Consider the following 17,673-nt stretch of genomic DNA (forward strand, 5'->3'; position numbering starts at 1 on the left):
GAAATGCTTTCGCCTTACAAAAGGAGCAAACTCTACTTTTGGATCCGGCACGCCTCTCCACTGCGATGTCAAACTGACGATCAACAGCGAGGAAATAATAGTGGGTGCGTGAGAGTTCAACTGCACTATACACAATGTGAGTATATTCATATATGGTGTTAACTGTTCATGTGACTTCCTACACATGACATTAGAACCTCGTGTGGCTTTCATACTTCTGGTTCCGTGGCTTCAAAGCCTGGCGTCTTTCATCTTAAGTGAAGTGCTGGTGTTTAAGAGTCTTTCGGCACTGCCCAAGCCACCAACCCAGCCGTACTTCTGCGCCCTCTGCCTCAGCCCGGCCGACAGACAAGAAGCAACGGTGAATATGGCACTACTGCTCAACGAAAGCCACTATATGACTGGAGAGCTCACTGATCATTTAAGCGCAAAAATAGGGACCCCCCTTTCGCCTACTCCCTTCCGGAGATCCTCAAAAACGTTCTACATTTTCACTATCAAGCATAAGTGAGCAGCGCAATTGCATATCGGTGAGGGGTGAGTGTAGGAGGGCGAATGGGGGTATAAAAGTGAACCAGCTGACGGAAGCTACTAACGTTGTCAAATGATACTAATAAATGCTGAACTTGAGATGAGCCCTGATTGTCGTTATTTTACTACCTTAACTGCAATGTGCCCACAATTTCGCAATAGACAAGAATAAGCGTAAATAATTTGCTTGTGTAAAATATATATGCGTAACAAGGACCAGACTACGCAGGCTCTCCCTGACGCTATATATCGTTGATTACAGGTATTGAGATAATAGCGATTTGTTAGAGCGTTAAGCCCCGAAACTGTGGGTCAACTTTACGCCCAAGATTACGGAGGGCTTGGAACTGCGTGAGCCACGATGTGGACTATATGCCACAGTTAGTACACACATCTTACCAGTGTGTTTTATCAGTTATAATCCGCAATCTCAAAGCTCACCAGCAGAACGAGTCAGGGACCAGAATAGTATGAGGAGGAATTGCTATCGTAAATAAAAAATTAAAGCGTAATAATACGCTTTTGTTTTCCCAACTTTTGTTTCAATTCGGATTTAGTTATGCTATCCCGCGTCAGCAGTAGCATTATCTTTCTGAAAGCAGTTCTGCGTTTATCTCACATATAGCTAAGCCACTGAATTATTTTATGACTGATTCTGATCCACATCCGCCTCACTCCTACCAAGAAAAAAAATACCGCTATAGGAGCGAACACGGAGTCATAATTCCAATTATTAAGGCAAGTAAAACCGGATGACCGGGTAGCGTCCATTTCTGCATTTATTGACATGAACCACACTAATAGTAAACTGGTTCCCTTGATAGCTACTTTTGGCTATACGTATCAACTAAGGGAAAATAAGAAAAAACAAATTGATAATTTTACTTCCATTCATTGACGATCTTGTTGCATGCCTCGTGACATCTTTCTCTGAGCGGTGCAATGCAGGGCCCTTCTGTTGAGAAGTGCCATTTACGGAAAAATATAACTTATATTATTACAATAAAAAGAAATAAGTATGCTTGCCTTGAATACTAAGGTGGTATCACCGTGTTTTTGTCATGCAAGTCCGCAGTTCGAAATGGCTTGCAGACAAAAAGATTTTGTGCTTTTGTCAAAACCAGGAATTGACACAGCCTAATTATTTTCGGATCATTGTCAGTGGTGCATAACCTTTTAGCTGAAGTTCTGTGATGCACCTAAGCCACAATGGCCGTTGCAGATCTCTGACCTATGTCGGATGGCGATAGTGGCTGGCAGCACCTCCCAAAGAACAGAATGAAGACGTTGACTGGAGCAGTCATGTGGACGCTCGGGTTGTACTGTCCAAAGTGCGTGATAAAGCATGTTGCTTATGTGGCGTTAAGCCTAACATCACCGAAGTATTGTTTGCCAAAACTTTGAAACCACTGTTTCAGAAATGCATAGAGACATTCATAAATTCGTCTGTCAAGGCAACATATATCGCCCAGCTCTTGCCTTTATGCTGTGCAAGAGCACGATAGAGAAGGGGATATGATAGTGGTGTGCGCGAAGGAACCAGTTGACTTAGCTGCGCATACATTATGGACAGCTGATAGAATTCAGAACGGTAATATGCATGAGTCGGTTTGCTCTAATTAACTACTGAGAAAAAACGGAAGTTGCCCAGTGAGTGTAGTCAGCGTCAGGGTATAGTGGTTGAAGAACATTGAACATCCTCGATCGGTAACAGTTTACGAGGTATTGAAGTGACGTCATGGGCACCAATTTGTCACGCAGAGCGCAGTTTCAGCAGTGCAGTCCTGAACAGGTGGCGATAGGGCGATCAGATATTCATACAGCCTTTAACCGTTTTACCTGCACCAGAAATTGGCGGCCACTGCGATGTAGCTGCATACTCCCTATACTGCTGAAAAAAAAAGTTAAACGTTTCTGAAGGTTGTAGTCTTCTAAACCTAGCTCTACAAAGAAAGCTTGTTTCTTTCTAACGCTGCAAGGCTGTCTGCGTAATTTTTGAGATGAACCAGATTCGCTCGGATCTATGGCGAAGCGCGCACTGTCTAGGTGAGCAGTGCCCTCCTCTTCAAACCGTGGTCATGTGCGCGACAAGTCACACTGTCTGAAAGCGGGACAGCGCATGCGTTAAGGCTGATGTGGGCAGCTCTGAAGCGGCTGATACTCGCTGAAGGTCAAAACAGCTGAGTTAGTGAAATTCGCGAAGCAAGGCGTATTCAGTATTTCATTTTAACTTATGGAACTGCAAGGGCAAGTTCGCCTACATTTTGAAAATGCAACAATGTTGTACACCCGTACACTTGGTAGTAGAATATTAGTTATATACGTTCAGAACTTGTTGTGATACAGGAAGAAAGGATTCGGTAAATTGAGTGTAAGCAAGAAAAATATTTCGCATATTTCACTCGATGGGACTAACCCAACCCTAGCGATTGTTATAAATGAACAACTCAGCGATTGTTTATATTCCATATTCACTTACTGTCACGTTGACAGACACGCTTCCATTGTGAATACCCAAGTGCTCGAGGCGAAGCAGTACTTGGCCCGATGGCAACTTTTCCAGTGTCAGAACGTGAACAGTAGTGGGCAGCGATGACTTCAATGCCGTGAACTAAAATAAAGAAAGGTCACCGTTAACCTTCTCGGAAGGAAATAACAAGATTTATTTTATTTGAGGGTGAATGATTCACCTTTCAAGCTTCGGCCAACTCTGAATCACCTACGCCACTTAAGGTGCAATTATGGGCACGGCCTTTAAGTATGGCGAGCGACACTGCACCTCATGCGTAATGCAGTCGTTTTTTTTTATAAATGTTTCATATAAATGAATAGCGCTTGTTAACCGTTCGTGTTTCCTTTACGTGCGAGCGTCACGTTCAATGAGATTTCTGACTGTTTATAAGACGATCTTGGTTTTGTTGGTTCATGTAAGTCTTCCTCGAAGAGAATCACAGTTAAAGGCCCACAGAAAGCTATTCGCGGGAACTAGAAAACGTGCACGAGCAATAGATATCCCATCAATAGTCAACGCAACGCAAACATTCAGTTCAGTTCAGTTCAGTTCAGTGGTTCAGTCGTGTCCGACTCTTCGTGACCCTATGGACCATGCCACGCCACGCTTTCCGATCTCTCACTATCTTCCTAACATCACATGACTTCATCTGCAGTGCCTCGAGGATGCCATCTAACCATCGCGTTCGCTGCCTACCCCTTCTCCGGCGACCCTCAATCTTTCCCAACATCAAATCTTTCTCCAGCGACTCCTCTCTTCTCATCAGATGACCAAAGTAGCTGAGCTTTAACTTTAGAATTTGACCCTCCAATGAGCAGTCAGGGTTTATGGTCGACAATATCAACTGATTTGATCTTCTGGCAGTCCAAGGAACTCTCAAGAGTCTTCACCAGCACCACAATTCAAATGCGTCAATTCTTCGGCGGTCAGCCTTTTTCACAGCCCAACTCTCGCATCCATACATCACAACTGGAAAGACCATAGCACGAGTTATACGGATCTTGGTTGGCAGACTAATGTATCTGCTCTTTACTAGGTGGTCAAGGCTAACCATTGCTCTCTTTCCCAGAAGCAGGCGTCTCCTAATTTCATGGCTGCAGTCTCCTTCCGAGGTAATCTTGGAGCCCAAGAACAGAAACTCTGTCACAGCTTCCACTTCTTGTCCCTTGATGCTCCAGGCTTTGATAGGGCAAGACGCTATGATCTTTGTCTTTTTAATGTTCAGTTTAAGCCCAAACTTCTCACTCTCTTCTTTTAAGCGCATCAGAAGTCGCTTGAGTTAGGCTACTTTTATTGGCACTCAAGGCATAGGCGACCGAAAATGATGCTCCTCCTATACCCCTCATCTCAGCTAAGGTCAGCGCGCAAGGACAATGAAGCAAGTCGCGACGGCACCCCGTGCCGCCAGCGCAACTTCGAAGCACAAAATGAGCGAGTGCACCTTGCAAGCGGTATTGACATTCACGGAAACGTGCGTTTTCCCTATGAGCAAGACTTTTAGCTGTCTGCAGGACAAATGTACATTGAACATTAGGAGCTGGATTGAATGTAAAACTATGGAAAACATATACAGTCCCGGGCCTCTCGACTGCTATGACGTTAAAGACGAAACAGCCAAAACAGGGGCGCGGGCGTGAGCTGTGCTCTTAACGACACTAATGTCAACTCTATTCGACTATTCTTCCCCATTACTGTCTACTGGTTTCACTTTCTGTGGCTGCGAATGTGATCGTTCAGCTTGAATGAAGACGGGCTCATTTCAGCGTAATTAGAACTGTTCATCGTGATACTGCTTCTTTTGTCACCTAAATAAGCACTTACTTTAATGACTTTGTTGATGCAATCATGCGTGTTGTGAGTCCTGGGTTGAAGAAGATAGTAATATGGAGCTACATTATCGGCGGCGCTACTACAAGTGACGTTATTGCCAGTACTTAGCACAGAATACGTATCGTAAAATTATGGAACTTGTAGGATTTTTCTGGCATATACGGTATTTATTTCCAGTCAGCTATTATTTTGCCGTTAGAATGTACGAGCCAGTTATAGGTGAGATCCAAATTGTGATTGGTTCCCACTGCTGCGTGCAAAGTAAATAATTTCTGGTATACCTCTGCAAATGTCCAAAAAACGAAGGAACCTTCCTTTTCTTCGCCGATTTCGTTGCGAACTTCTTATATTTTGTTTTCATATTGTTCACCTGAATTTATAAATACCGTACTGAGGGTAGCGTACATCAGGAGTTCTCACCGTCTCTTTCCTGGGTTCCCAATGCGCGGGGGCGAACAGCAGCACCGGCCTATAGACCAGCTGCAGAGCCTGCAGCCTCATGAGGTTTTCGGCCTCCCTCGGGGACCCCAAGAAAAGCCGGTGCGTTCCCCTCGCCACCAGGCCTTCCCCGTCGCGTCCGGACTCGCTTAAGCTCTCGGGGACTCCTAGCTCATCGTTTGTGGAGTGGCGCCGGTGTACCTGCGACAGTTTTAATGCAAAACAGATTTAAAGACAGGCACGAGATGCTTTTAGATGAATAAATGACGGAATCTGTGCACTGCGGATCTAATAAAGAATGTATGCAGGTATTAGCGCATCTTCATTAAGTCTACGTTAAGTCCAATCTTGTTGCTAATTAAGTGGCGATATGGCCACTGATTACGATTAGTTTCTTTGGACAGCCAACCTAAAACAGAGTGGCAGTGGAGAAAATCCACATTGGTTGCCTCTTCAAACAACGCATGCTTACAATCACCACAAACGCTGGAGGCTTGCCAAAAGGTAGTACTTGGGTAGTACAGCATTTATGTTCTGGCAGTTTAAACGTCATGTTGAGGGTACGTTTAAGTCTTCACCTTTCATCCTGTGCAGTCGGAAAAACTACAAGGCGTTTTCTGTGGTCACGACAGAATATTTTTGCGGGTTTTGACAGTGTAAACAGGAATTTCTCAAGCAACATCAGAATTTGCTGTACTAAGGGGGAAAATACAACTCAACTAGGGACTCTGGAAACCGACTGCGGGAAGAATATCCAGTGCTGTAGTTTAATAGTACTGAACGAAAGAATATTTAGTCGTATGTTTGACACGGCTAAGCAGATTATTTGTTGTCTCGGTGTTCTCGGCCTGTCTTAACTCATTTGTTTTTTTCAAAGCTGCTGCTTAGGGCCTCTGCAGGTATTAAATGGATCATTCATTTCTACCTGTTGCTTAGCATAAAGAAAATGCGGCTTTTGAGCCGGCCAGATGTTTCCAAAATGAACCAGACTGGAGATATTCGTAAGCGAAATGAAAAAATCGATATCAAAATGAAAATGTTCACTATCAACGGCCCTGAACGCAGTCGTCTAGCTAGCTGTCGGCCGCAGCGTACTGTGATGAAAACTATCTGAGACAGCTTACCCATAGGGCTACTAGCACGTGTTTTTTTTTAACTCTGTTTTTGATGCATGCAGTAGGATTGGGACGGTACTGTCTCGCTTACCCACGTATGCCGCTGCCACACAGGGCCTGGAAATTGCCGAATTTTAAGTACCGTACTGTATTGAGTAAGCTGCAAATTATGGAGAAAATGTACTCTTTGGAGCACTTACGACAGCGGGCTATCGTATTTCGCTATACTGTTTTTTACCGGCTTCGCGTGTTGGATCATAAGCGATCACAGGGCACAACAAGATAAAAGTTTGCAAGTTATGCCCATTTTTCAATCTCGTGTAAAAAAATGCTATTACCGAATAATTTGCTTATGACATGGCATTACTCCCAGTAGACATGGAAAGGCGTGGTTGAAAGGAGGAAGGTAAAATGCCCAAAATGCCGCTTTTGCCCCGTCTCCTGGGCGGAAATAAGAGTGTCAACAGACCCGAGGCATGCTATAAAATTTAATACATTACTAATTCCTGCGATAAATTGGCATATAATTGGCTTCAACGCGTTTTGGAATATCTTTTTCTAAAGGCCCTCTTGAAAAATTTTCGATCAAGACAGAACTCTTAATTTGTTTTCCCTGTGTAGTTATATATTATATACATCTTAGCGAGCGAGAGATAAAAGCGATAAATATTTTTAAACAACTATCTTTCCAAGTGTTTCCTGCATTATTGATAGTCATGCAGCACCAGTAAGAACTAATAGCATTAGTGTGCAGGAATATTAACAAGGACGTCAGAAGGCAGCACGTGTGCTAATTATTGTTCTTGCCTTCTAGCACTTTTAGCAATTAGGATTGCCGTAAGGACCCCGCTAAACGGTAAGAAAGCAAATAGCGCGGCCCGATAACCCAAACACAAAGTTAAGCGTATAATATATACTATCTTTATCTTCTCCATTCGCACCGCTCCTTTGACTCCTGTTGATAAACGCACCGGCTAGCCCTAATTAGCGCTCCAGTTAAGTTGCTACTAGCACAAACAAATTATTTGCTTTTAAATTACGATAACTGCCCCACTGCAAGAGTTAAAACCAATTCACTCGGCATGAAGCGACTTTTGAAAGCTCTCCGTGAGTTTATATCGCCATCTAAAATATATGCTGGACGCTAGCGCGTAAACAAATGTATTTTGATGGAGGCACGCATTGCCTCCCCGAACAATGTCAAATTAGAGGAGATGTACATTCCTTATCCAGCTGATGATATAATGTCATCGACTCGGTCGCGAGAGTGAAGCAGTGTGTTTATTTTTCTTTTTATAAAATGCAAGTCCTTCAATGTTTTTATAAAGGTATTGCTTAGACATACAGGCTTTATTTTAATGTCATAAATGGGTTAAAGCTATGAGCAACAATGTAGCCAAAACATCGACCTATTGGCGTTTTTTTAAGGGCAGAGAGAGAGAGAGAGAGAGAGAGAGAGAGAGAGAGAGAGAGAGAGAGAGAGAGAGAGAGAGAGAGAGAAAACTTTAATGTCAACTGGTGTGGACCGCAAACCCGGGCCAGGCACTGCTCTGCACTAGATGCGTGACAGTCCATGTCGCAGTAGCACATCCGCGCCCCGCGTGATGGCGGTCTTCTGCCGGTGCGGTTCCGTCGCGCGCAGTAAGGCCTCCCATTCCTTCCAGGTGGAGAGCTCCGAACCCAAATACGCAGCCCGGCAGGGGAGGACAGTAGGGCACTCCATCAGAATATGTGTTAATGTAGAGGTGGGATGAAAGCACAAGGAACAAGATGGGGTGAAGGCATTCGGGTGTATGCGGGTTAGTAGGTAGGGGGTGAGGACTGATAGGCGCACAGTAAACGGCTGCTTTGCGGAAAGCGGCCGCCGCGGCGGATTTTGGATTGACTAGTCGGGCGCCTAACCACTGAGCTACTGAGGTCGTGGCTGTGCTTGTTTTGCTTGTCCGGGCTCCTACTCTATTTCTTTCATTTCTTTTTTCGACTTTTTAGAGCGTAACTCTTGCTACCATTCTCCAAGTTATTTCATCAGCGCGAGCTAGATCTTCACTTTATTTCCTTAAAGGCCTCTCTTGGAGGCATTACATAAGGGGTGGGTTTACAAGTATGAGAAAATACAAGCACAGGTCATTGTGTTTGAAAATAAATTTTTAAGGCATCAATAAATGAAGATTGGCATGAGAGGGCGGCGACTTCGTGGGGAAGGGCATTCCAGTCCACAATTGCTCGGGGAAAAAAAGATCCTGAAAAAGTTTTGGTGCGAGCAACAGGCCAAGTTATCTGAAGTGGATGCGAAGCGCGATGAGATACACCGCATGTGCCCGTTTCATCTACGCTTCACCACAGCTGCGACAAGCGTAAAAGCCTCCTCGAAAAGAGTGACGTCATCCTCGAAATCACGTGAATACTGACTGCGCCATGGTTTACACTAGTGAGCTTTCTCCGTCACATGACAGCTGCTTAAAGAGACTGCATATTACCTGTCGCTTGCTTCCTCAGTCTAGTCATGCGTGGTGCGGGGACTAGGCCATCTACACTTGCACCTTGTCTCAAGCATCAGGATGAATCAGAAGTTCCCGTTTGCTTTCGGTGGAAAGGCCCCATTCCTTACTGCGCGGTTAAGGTATCGCAGAATGAAGTGATACAGATACTGCGTCTTGTCATTTACTCTAAACCAATTTATTTTAATTTAGTATTTTAAATTTATGTATCTTTAAGAAGACATATCAAAAACAATCACGGAAACAAAAAAATGATGTTAAAGGTTTCATCGCAGACTGAACGTCTCCCTGCTTGAAACCGTCATACCGAGTACAAACTCGGTAAAACATGCACGGCTATACAAAGGAGCTTCCCCTCGTATAACAAGGTTCAAGCCGTGTTTAAGCCTCTATAATGTTTTTTTTTTTAAACCAAAGTATTTGTTTCCTCTCAGAGAAGCAACGAGTGCTCGTTCACCACTAATCTGTAGTTGCTGTATTGGTTAGGCATCGTAGAATGAGTTACGGAGTATGCGATCTAGTAGAAAATAATAAATATGAAGCTAGCAGCTTGCTGACGTGTTGTGATAATAACGCTCAATTTACAGGAAATGAAAGGCACAGTATCTGCAACATCTGTTTTTTGTGGACACAAGAACGGCGACGTAAAGGAATAATAATAATAATAATTGGTTCGCAGGAAAGGAAAGGCGCAGTGTCTGTCACACTTGTTTCTGTGGACACCGGAACCGCACCGCAAGAGAAGGTAGAGAAGGTGGGAGTGAAAGCTGAAAGAGTAAGTGCTGCTTGGGTTTGGTTTGTGGGGTTTAACGTCCCAAAGCGACTCGGGCTATAAGAGGCGCCGTAGTGGAGGACTCCGGAAGGTTCGACCACCTGGGGGTCTTTAACGTGCACTGACATCGCGCAGCACATGGGCGCCTTGCTTTTCGCCCCCATCGAAAAGCGGCCGCTGAGGCCGGGATTCGATCCCGCGTCCTTGAGAACAGTATACGAGCGCCGTAACCACTGCACCACCCCGGCGTGGGTGGCGCAGTGTAACTGATTTAACTGATTTATTTATAGGAAGGGAAAGACGCGGTAACTGTCTCTCTTGATTTCTGTGGACACCGCAACCGCGCCTAAGGGAAGGGAGGAAGATGGGAGTGAAAGTGGAAAGAGAGAAAGAGGAGCTGTAGTGGAGGGCTACGGAGTAATTTCGACCACCTGGGGATCTTTGACGTGCGCTGACATCGCACAGCACACGACGCCTCTTCGTTTCGCCTCCATCGAAACGCAGCCGCCGAGGTCGGGTTCGAACCCGGGTACTCCGGCACAGTAGTCGGGTGTCTTACCACTGCACCACCCCGGCGGGGCTGGCGCAGTGTAAGTGCGCTAGCCCCGCCGGGGTGGTGCAGTGTAAGTGCGCTAGTAGGGAGCGAAACTAGAAAGAAAGAAGGAAAAGAGAGAGAGAGGAAGAAGGAAAGAAAGAAATCAAGAAAGAAAGAAAGGAAGAAAGAAAGAAAGAAAAAGAGGTGCTATAGTGGAGGCCTGAGCAGTAATTTTGACCACCTGAGGATCTTTAATGTGGACTTGTATACCACACGAGTTCCTATAGTGGAGGCCTGAGCAGTAATTTTGACTACCTGAGGATCTTTAATGTGGACTTGTATACCACACGAACACCTCTCGGTTTGGAACCGGTGGCTGCTTCTGGCCTATGGGGCTGAGACAGGTCATAGCCACTTGCGACGGGGGCTAGCCTCCCACCATATGTTTGTCTGTTGTAGGCCGTCATTGCACCCGCCACCGCTTCGGTGGTGAGTGACGGCTGTTGTTGCAGCGCGTCTTTCTCTCCTATACTTCTTTTTTTTTCTTTCTACTCTATTTTCGTTTCTGTCCGCATGAGGCAGTGGAGGTGGCTCAACTACAAAGCCAGTAGTAGGTCCGGGCATTTTTTCTCCTTCCTACAGCCACAACAACTCTCGGTTTAGTCTCCGTCAAACGTGGCTGCGGTTCGATCACGACTACGTTTTTCGCGAAGGCCGTTGCAGGTAGCACCCGTGGAGAAGCGCAAAGGGACTAGTGCCGAGAGGGAACTATCATCATCTGATTGAGGCTTGTGTGTTCCCCCTCTCTTATTTATTCGTCAGTACACACATGTCCAGCGTGCAGACGTCCCCGCAAATAAGCGCACAGCGACGAAGTGCGCCTTTTTAAAAGAGCTTCGACTGGTGTGGGGAAAATGCATTTGACCGCCCAAGAGCAGTGTTCGTCGGGGGCCTGTTCAACGCGTCCGATGATATGCTGACGCAGTTCGAGTAACAGAGACTGAGGCGATGCGAAAAAAGCTCCAGGGAGACGCAGAGATGCAGCATTGAGAGGCTGAGGCGGAAAGCCAAAAACGTTGAAGTCGAAGAATTTATACAGCGAAAAACAGCCCGAGTGCTCCTAAGCAGTCGTAAATGTCTCTAGCATTTTGAAAGCTTTAGCTTTACGACATACATTTATCGGTCTCTCGTCCGTTTCTCCGTCTCTTTATTTCACGATGGCGGCCAATACACTTATTCATAGCTACAGGATTGCAAAAATTTGTTAGTTAGCCCGTCACCACCATTACAATGGAGTTCACCACCCTGTGTGAGGTCTTGATTCTCCAACGTTACGTGGAAAGTCAACGGTTGCTATAGTTTGCTTTCGGGCGCTTGTTCGAAGTAGGCTTCAAGCCACCTCAGCAAATTCTAAAAATGGGTTTAATGCCGCTGCAATGAACAAGTAAAGGCGTATACTATACACTGCAGTGGCGTAGTCAGAAATGTTTTTCGGCGGATGTTATAAGACCGCTAGAAAATAAAAAGGGGTAGCAGCGCTCAAAATAATTCGAGGTGCATTCTGACCCCCCCCCCCCCCCCCCCCCCTCCCCCGCCTGGCCATTCCCATGATGCATGATTCGGGGCTATTTTAAGCCAGTTATGTCCATGGCAATCGCTCGTGATGATGACGATAACAAAAGATACCACCGGCCACGTAATTGTCATTTCTCCGCAGAACGAAACAGCGCACTGCGGCACTGACGTCACCATGACGCAGTGCAAGTGCGGCGAATCATCGTTGCTCTGCCCGTAGTCTTACCATTAGCTCTAGGCGGCCATCCTGCAAGCTGGTGCCACCTTGTGGTCGGTCCGGAAAGATCATCAACTGCAGGTGCTTGGATCGATCCTGGGATTAGTAGGATTACATATATAATGCCTGCTGGACACAGGCTCCTGCCGACTACTTGTACGGGAGCTCATCGTAATACTATCTGCGCATCTGTCATCGCTACTTTGCAATGCTGTCAGCACAATTCCAGTGTGCCGCTGTACTGCTATGATTAACGTTTTAAATTCGGACCTTAGCTCTTTTTCTGGATATATAGTTCTATAGGAGGGAATTTTAAGCGGGTTGGCCTAGAAGAAGAGTCCAAGAGCTATAAAAGGGCTTTTAAAATTTCAGTCTCGCACCTCAAAATAGATTTCTGTTGATAGCTCCACATTTTCTTCAATGCTGACCATCCAGACACTTTCTGGTCGGTTTCAGAGTCAGCGAATGAACAGATAATTTACAAATTTTATTCTAGGGCATCCGGGCCAGATATTTGTGAGTAGTATCACGTTGAACTTCAAAACGCACCCTTTTCTATTGTGTCTTTGTTTAATACTTTTCTTTTTGCGTAGATATAATGAGGATTTTTCACATTTTTAGCGAAATGGCTCTAGAACATATTTATCTCGGATGTAATTTAACATTAGGATCTGCTGTTGGCTTCTGGTTTGCAGTTTTCAAAAACACGATGCATTGAATTTTTAACGCAGTCTGAATTGTTTGTTGTGAGCCCAGTGCAAATTTCAGAAACACAGTATTGGTAGGCATCTCAAGCTTAGACCATTTCTGTCAACATGCTCGTAAAAATACCGCACCGTACTCGAAAGTTGTCGCTGAAGTATTTTCAACATATCGGTGTTCTTTTACATGCAAATTTGTGATCACTGAATGTGAGCCTAGGCAACATAAAATGAAAACTTTTGCCCGCATTGGAACCATAGACTGTTCCTATCAATATGTTTATAAAAATGTACCTTGCAATTCTCCACAATCGCCACCATGATATTTTCAGAAGCGCAGCTTATTGGTTACCTACGCCAGTTTTAACTACTGGCTACGACTGTAGGAAAACCTTTATAAGCAACGTTTCGCCACGCACTAAACGGTTAGACCATTCACTTCAGCATGCGCCCAGCAGTATCGTACGGTTCGAACGCTTCCCTCGCTGTAAAATAAGTCCAGAAACCTTGACAAGAAATAATTTTGTCTCAATAAAGACTTCGTGACTTGCAATGTAACAGCACGCAGTGTGCGCCCATATTTTATGCCTAGATAGTCCATGCGCTATATACCATACTCCATATATGTACTAGTGTAGGTGGTTAACTGTTAGTGAGGTTAGTTAGGTGAGCCTGTATGAAGTAGAAAAAGACATATTCAGAATAGCGGTTTTAAGACGCCCCGTAAGAAAAATAAAAGATGCGCGCAGTACACGCTTCAATACCAAACGTTCTCGTACAGATGGCTTTTGTGCAAATGTTATATTAGGGTTACATGAATTCATTACCAAAGATTATTTAAATGCAATAATATGTGTGATGGTAAGATATTTAGTATTAATACTACCACGACCACTTCGAGCTGATGAGAATTGCAGGTAAATGCGAATGAAACCATTTTGTTATGCGGAAAGAGAGAGAGGGGGGGGGACGTATTTATGAATTCAGTAAAGCGATATCATATATACTTATAGGGAATAAGCCACGGTTGTGATTTAGTGCAGAAAGTTGGCAGAGAACATGCCCGAGCAACGCAGATAATAAATGAGCGACAGCAACAAATTGAAGCTAGATAATTCATAGATTATGGCAATGCAACGATAGAAAACGCGCTTTTACAATACTCCAAAGGCTGCTTAGTTATACAAAGTAAAAAATGAAATAGGTTTGGCGCAGCCTCTGGCCTTTTTTATCAATATAAATGTGGTGCGTCTATATTGTCTTTATTTCATGGACTCCTGAGCCTAGGCTGTTCAGTTCGAAACTCTAATCACGTAGTCCTCTCGACCTTGACTTCACAAAGTTTGTTCGAATCGCAGGATATATTTATTTACAATTTCCGGAACAAAGGAAAAACAGGGACAAATCTGAGTTGTGAGACACCACCACAACAAAAACAATATCCGCCCCGTGCATATCGTTGTGCCTTGGATTATATGACTAAAGGCTGCTGTGAAATGTGCAGCGAGCTCATTGTATGTTTTGCCTCAGAATGTGGTCAGAAAACTGGCCGTTTCACGTCATTCGCTTGCTGAGACAGTGTTGCGAGCAGCGCTCAATGTTTACCTTAATGTAGATCCAGGATACGACGGGGTAGTAGTTTCCAGGCGTTTGAAGGTTTCCCTCTTTGACTTTCACCCTGCTTACAAGATCAGAAATGTATCTAAATAACATATCTGGGGTGTTCGTAATATACTAGAGATGCTATCATAGCCATAAATGTATACTCGCTTTTAGCGGGATATGAAGGCTCTCAGCTGTAATATCGGGATCCGTGACAATAAACGGAAGCAAATCATGTAGCCCGAATATATATGATCTAGACAGTATATACCTCTGAACAATGTACAGATGAACATTCGCACTGCTAGCTCAAATATGCCGACTCTCAATAGCAATCTATCTTATAATGCAATTGCTCTGAGTCCGCATCATATCCACAATAGAAGCGACGTCACTTCATAAACAAAGTATAATTTATAATTTTTGGCCCCCGTTCAGCGTTCTTGAAGCGTTATCTCTAGTTAATATTGGGCCACCGGGAATTCTAAATTGTCAGGCCGTCACAGCATCAAGTGTGCATGAGACATACAGCTATAAATAGGTTTGCATACGCACACCTAGTATCATTTCGCCGGCGTAAAAACACTTTTGCGTAAGCTCCTACGGGAGCGGCGTCGAAGTGAACATACCACGTGAACATGCAATAGCAGGCCAGCGCCTCTAAAAATCCTCTACACCTGACCTTTGCTTCTTTTTGGTAACATTTCCGCAATCTTTCTCGAAGATTATTGGTAAAACGTATTCCCGCTCCTTGGCAAAGCCACTTGTCCGATCGTTCGCTGGCTTTCAAAGCTTCTCTTCAACTTCTGGCGTAAGGACACTTCTATGAAGTGATAATTGAGAACCTTATTAACATAGCCTATCTTGTGCTTTACCCATAATGTAGAGAAGCAACGTTGTGATGGCTTCCTGATCAATATATGAGGTTAATCAGAATTTCAAACAAGCAGTTGTCAAGAAACAGTAAAGCTAGTGAGTAAAAAAAGCAGCGCTGTTGCAATTTTTGTAATCAGAGCGTCAAGGCTCTCTGCTATTGCACTGCGATCTATAGGGAAAAACACCGCCAATTTAATTTTGCTGGTGTAGTTAAATGCTGCACTGCGATACCTTGTTCGTCGGAGTGAGGCAAGTAAGATTATTACACCGCTCCTTTGAAGGGACATTGCTTTGCTTTAGTTTGTTGGTTTCCCGTAGGCTAAATGGGCAGCTTAGTTCGGCATCGGGTTAATTTCGCTTCAGTGGAAGCGCAATCATGGAATTCATATGAATGTTCGCGGTAGCCAGACCTTCGCGTTGCAGAGCGTCAGCGTACTCACGTTCTCCGTATGTCTCGCCAGCCGTTGCTGTCTGTATAAAATCCTTCGCTTCGGAGGTCGCTCTCAAACTTGCTGATTATGTCACATCCTGAGATTTGCTTGGTTTCGTTGTCCGTACTTGAAAGGAAAATAGAGCGGGAATGACTAGTAACGAATAGTAGAGACGCTGTTAGAGACGATATAGACACTGTCGCTGACTATGGGACCTTAATTCCTGATCTTTAATTTGTTGCTTCTAAGTCAGTGAATTGCCGTGCGGAAAGTCTATTGACCACCTTTCCTCGTGTGCTGTGCACTATGGGGTCTTGAACCCGTGAGCGCACCTTCTATATACCGTGGTCGCGACAGTTGCGTTGCTATGCTTGCGTTTGCCTGTAAATGCTCGCTTGCATTGACTCGGGTGCACGTAAAGATAATAAACACACTCGTGAGTGGTGCAACGTCATGTGTATCGTACTCTAACAGAGAATAATGAGAGATCTTAAACGAGGCAGCTGATTCATTCTTACAGCTTTGTCAGTGGTCCCACTGTCCACGTGAACTCGATGAACGGGCTATCACGGTGCAGCGTTATCACTTGAGAGATGTACTCGTTGAACACTTGGTGGATCTCTTGGACTATGGGGCCCTTTGGGAACGCAACAAAATACCAAATTGCCCTATGAGCAAAATCATCAAATATTACGATTACTTTGGGCAAATCACAGGAAGAAAAGCTGTGTCAATTTTAGAAGCGTTATCGCTTTCCAGCGCGAAAAGCGATAATCGAATAGGCGAAAAGAAAAAAAATAATAGTTTGAATAATTGATCACTGTCTATTTTTTCAGCTAGCTCTTTGCCGAGCTCCCCATTGTCGAAACAGACCTCATCGTGATCCAGTTGTTGACGTAACCAAGAAAGAAAGAGAAAAAAGAACGATAATCACATTAACCACTCGATTGTTCTGAAAAATGATCATAGGTGCTGACAAGGAGAAAGATGTGCTTGAAGAGAGCTACAGTGACAGCTCCTCTCCCAGCATCCAGGGACAAGACAAAACACTGTCTTGCCCTTGATCGTGTTTGTGCTGGTGCGCTGCCTTTTTTCTAGAATGTTCTACCAACTCGCTCATCAGTCTGCGAAAATATGATAGATGCACTGTTAACCTTAGGTTTGGTGTGCGGAGTTTAACTTTCCAAAATCTTACAGGCCATGAGAGACGTCGTGGCCTGTGGAGGACACCGGAAATTCCAGTCACCTGGGGTTCTTGAATGTACACTGACACCGTGCTGTACACGAGTGCCTTGCTTCTCGCCTTTATCAAAAACCAGCCAGCGCGGCATGGTAAAAAGTATATATGATAAGGGTAGCGTTCGCTGATCGATTGGCGTATGGAGTATGCGATTGGTTGAGTGACTTATTAGTGAGCAAATACCGCTGATGATTTATTTAAAGCAGCCTGTCGCAGATACATAACATCATGTACATGTCAACCAATTTGAACGCATGCGATTACCTGTGGCTGGTGCTGTAGTGTCACAAAGTTTTCGACATTACTCTAGATACATGTAATAGTTAGGGGGCTTCGTTTCATGACGTGTCTTGTCGTAATGGGGCTGATCGACGACAATGGATAAACCGTTTCATTGTTTCAAAGTTTTATAGCCATTTCATACTTTATTAAACGGTTATATATAGTTTTTCGTTATAGATATTATTATTCTTTTCGCAACAGAATATTACTGTTCTCTGTTTTTATGATCCCCCCCCCCCCCTTTTTGCCCCTTGAACAGCCCGCTCTATTGCACCAGAGAAAAAAAAAGGATCTCTGGAAGCTACAGCTATGTAGTAAAGAACTGTGTTATGTTCTCCTATGCACATCTGATTAAAACGTAACATTATGCACAATTTTTCTATTTTTGGTGATGCAACTGCTTGCGTTGCCACTGCCACTTCATCCAATGCCAGGCGCTGTCAGGATTACCTGTGCTCTTGTTTTGTCCTGCCTCAAGGGCAAACATATATTCTACCTCTATCCTTTGATAATATGCA

General features: G+C 44.4%; 1 protein-coding gene across 1 annotated transcript in view; it reads right to left on the reverse strand.

Annotated features, from left to right (window-relative positions):
- The window catches only part of LOC146178775 (lysosomal alpha-mannosidase-like), a 43,304-nt gene that overhangs the window by 2,433 nt on the left and 23,198 nt on the right, over positions 1 to 17,673 (reverse strand). Inside the window, exons 9-14 of the mRNA XM_084580027.1 lie at positions 16,152 to 16,270; positions 15,643 to 15,759; positions 14,330 to 14,402; positions 12,033 to 12,119; positions 5,294 to 5,512; positions 3,011 to 3,142 (exon numbers count right to left, since the gene is read on the reverse strand). Of these exons, the coding sequence (XP_084436153.1) occupies positions 3,011 to 3,142; positions 5,294 to 5,512; positions 12,033 to 12,119; positions 14,330 to 14,402; positions 15,643 to 15,759; positions 16,152 to 16,270 (747 nt within the window). The remainder of the gene's footprint in view (positions 1 to 3,010; positions 3,143 to 5,293; positions 5,513 to 12,032; positions 12,120 to 14,329; positions 14,403 to 15,642; positions 15,760 to 16,151; positions 16,271 to 17,673) is intronic.

The sequence above is a fragment of the Amblyomma maculatum genome, chromosome 9 (genome assembly GCF_055883805.1).
Source record: "Amblyomma maculatum isolate TAMU_Amacu chromosome 9, ASM5588380v1, whole genome shotgun sequence".
In the NCBI taxonomy this organism is placed as follows: domain Eukaryota; kingdom Metazoa; phylum Arthropoda; class Arachnida; order Ixodida; family Ixodidae; genus Amblyomma; species Amblyomma maculatum.